Genomic DNA, 6,000 nt, shown 5'->3' with positions numbered 1-6,000 from the left:
TGAGAGTAGAAGACGTCAGAGAGGGAAGGGTGGTCATTGAAAAGGAGATTTACTGCCAGGAACACAAAGCAGATGAACAAAAACACATGTGTACTGATGTGTGTACAACATGTAAGAAGTTCATCTGCATGAGATGTAGATGGCTGAGTCATGAAAATCAAGGCCACACAGTTCAGAATACTGAGGAATACAATGCTTCTACCGAGATACAAATTGTATCTTTACAATCCCGAGTTGAGACGAAAGTTACAACCATCAAAAATCACATGACCTGCATTAAAAATCAGGAGGAGCGTGTCACTGATCACATTGCCGGCAAAAAGGCTGAAATCAACAAGAGTTATCAAGAATCACTCAAGAAATTAGACGAGAGGAAAGCAGCATTAGACAAGCAGTTGGACGCTCAGGAAGAGAAATTATGTAAAAGATTGGATGAGATGCAAGATGTGGATGAGAGGTTGATCGCAAGTATTGAGAGTGCGAGTGTGTTAGCGGGTAATAGCATGAAGGCTCCATTAGAAGGTGATATCATTGTTATTCGTGATACATTGTCTGGTGCGCTGAAGAATGTACTAGATAGGGATGATCCAAAGGAGAAGCTTGCTACGGATGTAGCTGACCATGCAGAGCAACTGATATTCACACCTAACAATCAATGGGATCAGTTAAACATTGGTCAGGTGAGGTTCGTGAAATATGAGTTGGAATGTGATGGAGAACTCTCTAAGAAAGGCCAATTGAATGGCATGGCTGCTACACCCGATGGTGGGATGGCAGTGGGATACATCACAGGAGGAATTGATATCTTCTCTGCTGATGGTCAGCTGCAGAAAACAGTCCTCAAGGATGTCGGTATCCGTAGATTAGGATTCCTGTCTGATGGTCGGTATGTCGTACTGAATAGCAACAATGACGTCACACTGTACACAAAAGAGTCAGAGAAGCTAGCTATAACGTTTGATACTCTGGGTAAAGATGAAAGTAATGTGATTGGTAGTCTCACTGTAGACAGTAATAATCTGATATGTGTTGGCTACTTGGTTGCCAAGATCCAGGTGTTCTCACCAGCTGGTGGGAAGGCGATTAAGGAGATACCATGCAATGGGTGTGTGGAGATTACTAGTTATAACGACTTATTGATCACTGAAAGTAGTTTTAAAGTAAGAATAATTGACAAAGATGGCAATGTAAAACACAAGGTAGAGAAATTGAATGTTTACCCATCCGCTGCTGTGACTCACACTAATTCAATCCTGATCGCTTGGGTCAATCATGGCGATCGGTTGGTTAGTATCGATGAGTACACCAGCGAGCTGAAACACGTCCAGACTATCATCTCTGATCACAAGATTGAGAAGCCTCAGAGAAACTGGTACTATCTCCGCGTGTTCCGATCAGGGGAGATTGCTTTCTGCACTCCTGATAAATTCTATATATTTAACTAACCACCACACGAGCCCATGAACGATAACATTCCGGTATTCGACGACTCTGCAATAATTAAATGATTGAAAATCGAATAATTTTCTTCCAATGTTATGAATTATGGCTCTCAATTATTCAAAACGATTTTTAGTGAAATTCTATTGAACCAAAATTATACAAACTAAAAGCTTTCCTCACTCCACTACGGTTCGTAATCCTTGGTTTAATGAGGAGATACTTGTTGCACGCCTTGTAAGAACGGAAATGGATCAAAAGCTCTTCTGAGACGGATCACTCAGCTTTTAAGCTAGCTAACAGGAATGTTAATGAGATCATTGTTAAGACCAAGCAAAATTACATAAAGGAATTACTTTGTAAAACTAGTGCCAAAACTGTTTTTCAAACGGTTAATTATCTGCCCCACGAGAATGTAAAACTTCTCCATATGTATGACAATCCTACTGATTTAGCAAACCGTTTTGCTTTGTTCTTTGTCAATAGAATAAGTGATATTCACAACAATATCACAGACACACCTCCACGAAGTAGTGAAGGCTGTAAGATGTGCAATACCGTTCGTGAGAATGATTGGAACTTGAGTTTGAAACTGTCAGCGAAGATAATATCAAACGCATTATAATCTAATGCTACTTCTATGTTAGATGCTCAACCTACTTGGCTTTTGAAGAAACTTATCAATTGTAATGTTCCTGTCTTGACTTGTGTTGTAAACAGTTCCTTAGAATCTGGTATCTTCCCAGAAGCTGCTCACGAGGCTGTAGTTGTACCTATTATCAAGAAACTCAACTAAGACAAGGATACTTTACGTGACTACAGGCCTGTTAGTAATATTTCACATATTGCCAAACTTATAGAAAAGGTAGTAGCTATTCAACTCATAGACCACTTAATCGATTACAACCTATATGATACAATGCAATCAGCTTACAGGTCCAATTTCAGCAATTAAGAAATTTTATCGAACGAAGGGCGATATAAATGGTTTACATTCATCAGTGACATCACGAGTTCGCGGCGGCTTCTCTTCTGTGATGACCCTTGGCGGCATCTTGATAGAAAACAATAACATGCCGACACCCTTTGAGTCAGCCGCGCGGCTTCTTTCGTGTACGCGTATCTATAAAAGGAATGTGCGCAATGTATGTTTCGAATTTATATATGGAATTATTTTAGCCGGGATATATTGGTTCTCACGGTGTTGGCGTGAGAATCCTCATTCACCTTGCAGATTTTTTAGAGGATGGTCATAGACATTATTCGGTGGCAAATTAATTTATTGGACTTTATTGAGGAAACATTGTACTCGGCAACTATTATACTTCGATTCCACATCGGATTTACAGAATGGAACATTTTCATACAACTTGGTTCTTCAGAGTAATTATATACGGCGACGGGATTTTGAATTGTGTACATTTGGAGTTCATAACTGGTTAACTTTATATTAGCTACATAACTTTGTTAATTGTATCATCGCGTCGGAAATTATAATGCCGAAGGCTAAGCAGCAATCCAGGTGGACAACTGTTGACCGAACTGGGTCCTCACGTCCACGGAGAACTGCAACTGCAACAGCTCCGCCTTCCCAGCCCGTATCAGAGCCTCTCGTCCAGGCACCGCAGCCGAACCCCGGAGTGGAGCAGCGGGGACCTGGTCCATCCGCAAGTGAGTACGATTCTAGGCCGTTGGTTTGCGCGGGTATTGATACATTAAACTCAATTGGAGGCCCTGAGCAGGCGCAGCAGGTGGGGCTTATGATCAATGCCCCTCCCTTGTTGGCAACTCCTCGGGAGGTGCTGGGGTCAGCTGTTCCTCGCGCATTGCGGGATAGAATCTGGAAAGGCGAGTTTGTTGATTTAGGGGCCTTGCTAAAAAATGTCCCCGTTCCAGACGGCAGCGCACCCACGGTTATTGCCCTGTCGGGGTCGACATTGCAGGTACAACCGCAGCGAGGGGTGCCGCGAATAACCTCAATAGAGCAATGGACCAGCGCATTTTTGGTATTTGCGTCTATATACACCGAGAAGCATATAGTTCGGGCCTTAGAGATGTTTAAGTATATGGACACCGTCCGGACGGCGGCTAGATTTGGCGGCTACGGCTGGCGCACATACGATGCGCAGTTTAGGCTGAGGCAAGCAAGAGAACCCACTAGATCATGGGCTGTCATTGATAGTGAATTGTGGCTTATGACTGCCACAGCACCATGCACGCATTCAACCCCCGCCTACTACGGTGATGCAATTCGTGAAAGCGACCCCTTCGGCCAGACAAATTAATAGTGTTTGTCCTTTTTGGATCTGCCAGTAGCACGATTTACTCACATTCTTTCAGAAAAGGCGCGGCCACATTAGCCGCTATGACCGGTTTGACGCAGGGGAAATTGAGAACACGGGGCGCTGGTCCTCGGACGCGCATAAGAGATATGTTCGTATTAGTATGCTACCTGTTGCATAATTCATGATGTATTGTACCATATTACTTCTTTAATCATTTGAGTTTAAGGAAGCGTGTTAAGAAAAATTATCAGTTATTTGGGTTGATCTATATGTTTAAATAGTATTTATAATTGACTCATGTTTATGCATGAGGCAGTTGAAGATCAATATTGTTACATTTCATTGGTGATTTTGAAACGAGTTATCAACAACAATGAGCTGCCGGAAGTTTTCCTTTTTTCTTTTTCATTCCTGCTGTAGGTTGCCAGTCTCGTACAATCCTGCTCATAGGCGATTCCATGATCCACTGGTTAGCCGCCTTCGCGCATCGTAAGGGAAAACAAGGTTTGGGGTCGGCAGCCAACGTCGTTTGGAGAGGAAGGAGGGGCCTTAAGCTAGGTCAACTAAGTGGACATGTCCAATGGGTGCTGCCCGGTTCCTCTCCGTCGCACATCGTTCTGCACGTGGGGACGAACGACGTCGGGCAAGCTAAAAAAGACGAATTGTTCTTGCTTTTGGATACAACACTCGGACAATTGCACGAACATTTCCCCAATGCCTGCATCATTTGGTCGGATATTTTGCCTCGCAGGACCTACAGCGGCTTCAGTAAAGACGAGCAGCCCAAAATTGATCGGACGCGGCGAGCTCTAAACAAGCACGCCAGGCGCATATGCCGCACGATCGGGGGCAGTGCTTTGACTCACCTGGGCATCAGGCACGAGCGGCGCGAGCTGTTTAGGAATGATGGTATTCATCTCTCCGAGACCGGAAATAATATGTTTCTTCATAGCCTTATTAAGGGGTTGGAAAACATGGCATAGATTTTCGTGGAGTTTTTTGTTATTCAAGTCATAATGAAACGTAGTAATCACGTTTGTTTCGGGTAATTGGTCTATTTTTATTTAGCTCAAGCTTTGTAATTACAAAACTCGTACGTTATAGCAAAAGAGACTTATCAGGCTAGTGGTTTTTATTAAGATGTTAAGTTGATTTATTTAACGTATAGATATATATATATATATACAGTATATGTTTCCCCATTTTCATGTTTAAAGGTAGTTATTAGGTTTCGGGTAATTGGTTTATTTAGCTCGAGCTTTAAAAGCATAAAACTTTTATGTAACGCGAAAGAGACTTATTAGGCTAATGGTTACGATTAACATGTTAAGTTTATTACATATATATACCCGGATTTTGATGCTGTGTATTTCAGTTAATGAAAATTACAAAGCTTTCTCATGAGCTTGGTCACAGTTGGGACCATGAACGCGTTTTTCATTGAAGACTGCTTTTGGTTTAAAATGAAAGGTAGTTATCTCGTTATTTTGATTAATTGGTTGATTTAGCTTAAGCTTTGAAATTTCAAAACGTGGGTATTGAACAGATATGGTAATTGGTTGAATGCATTACGTTCAAGTTCAAGTTCGCGTACTTTGTACATATATATATATATATATAGCCGTTTTGTGGCTTTGTTTTATTTACCGATTATTGCAGAGTGTTTTCATGAGCTTAGTCACAGTCGTGGCCATAAATGTGCTTTTAACTTATAGTTTTTGGTTGGAAACGAAAGGTACATGTAGTTATCACGTTATTTTGGCTAATTGGTTGGATTCAATATGTTCACGTTCAAGTTTGTGTACTTAGTTCATATATATATATAGCCGTTCGTGGCTTTGTTTTACTATACTTACTGTTATTGCGGAGTGCTTTCATGAGCATAGTCACAGTCGAGGTCATTAAGGTGTTTAATTTATTGTTTTTGGTTGAAAACGAAAGGTGGTTATCACGTTATTTTGGTTAGTTGGTTGATTTAGCTCAAGCTTCGAAATCGCACAACGTTGGTATTGAAATGAAATTAAGGTAATTGGTTGATTTCAATAGGTTCAAGTTCGTGTTCGCGTTTAAAACGCGTAGTGAAACGAAAGTAACCCATTAGAATTTAGGGTGAAATTACTATGTCAGTTTATATGCGTACATTACGCGATAAAAATATATACGCTCAGTGGCGGCGGGCGGTGCCCGTGTGGCGGAAATTGGCATTTTTGCCTCTTCGCATATATATATGTGTATGTGTATATATGTTAATATATACATATAAAGGTTATTATGT

At 41.3% G+C, this 6,000-nt stretch overlaps 1 protein-coding gene across 1 annotated transcript; it reads left to right on the top strand.

Annotated features, from left to right (window-relative positions):
• The first annotated feature begins 2,786 nt into the window (after window positions 1–2,786).
• Window positions 2,787–5,880, top strand: LOC115926243. The gene is made up of 2 exons (XM_030990951.1): window positions 2,787–3,111; window positions 4,146–5,880. Exons 1-2 carry the CDS (start codon window positions 2,937–2,939, stop codon window positions 4,706–4,708), a joined length of 738 nt encoding a protein of 245 aa, XP_030846811.1. The 5' UTR covers window positions 2,787–2,936; the 3' UTR covers window positions 4,709–5,880.
• Window positions 5,881–6,000: the final 120 nt, after the last annotated feature.

The sequence above is a fragment of the Strongylocentrotus purpuratus genome, unplaced genomic scaffold (assembly GCF_000002235.5).
Source record: "Strongylocentrotus purpuratus isolate Spur 01 unplaced genomic scaffold, Spur_5.0 spur5_scaffold_19, whole genome shotgun sequence".
Lineage (NCBI taxonomy): Eukaryota > Metazoa > Echinodermata > Echinoidea > Camarodonta > Strongylocentrotidae > Strongylocentrotus > Strongylocentrotus purpuratus.
The sequence above is the reverse complement of the archived record's forward strand: the minus strand, read 5'-3'. Positions and strand labels throughout refer to the sequence as shown.

Bases quoted from the DNA above. Each gene is read 5' to 3' on its own strand.
- LOC115926243 (XM_030990951.1), top strand. From the start codon at position 2,937: ATGCCGAAGGCTAAGCAGCAATCCAGGTGGACAACTGTTGACCGAACT. The intron at 3,112-4,145 runs GTGAGTACGATT...TTCCTGCTGTAG, and splicing joins GGGACCTGGTCCATCCGCAA to GTTGCCAGTCTCGTACAATC.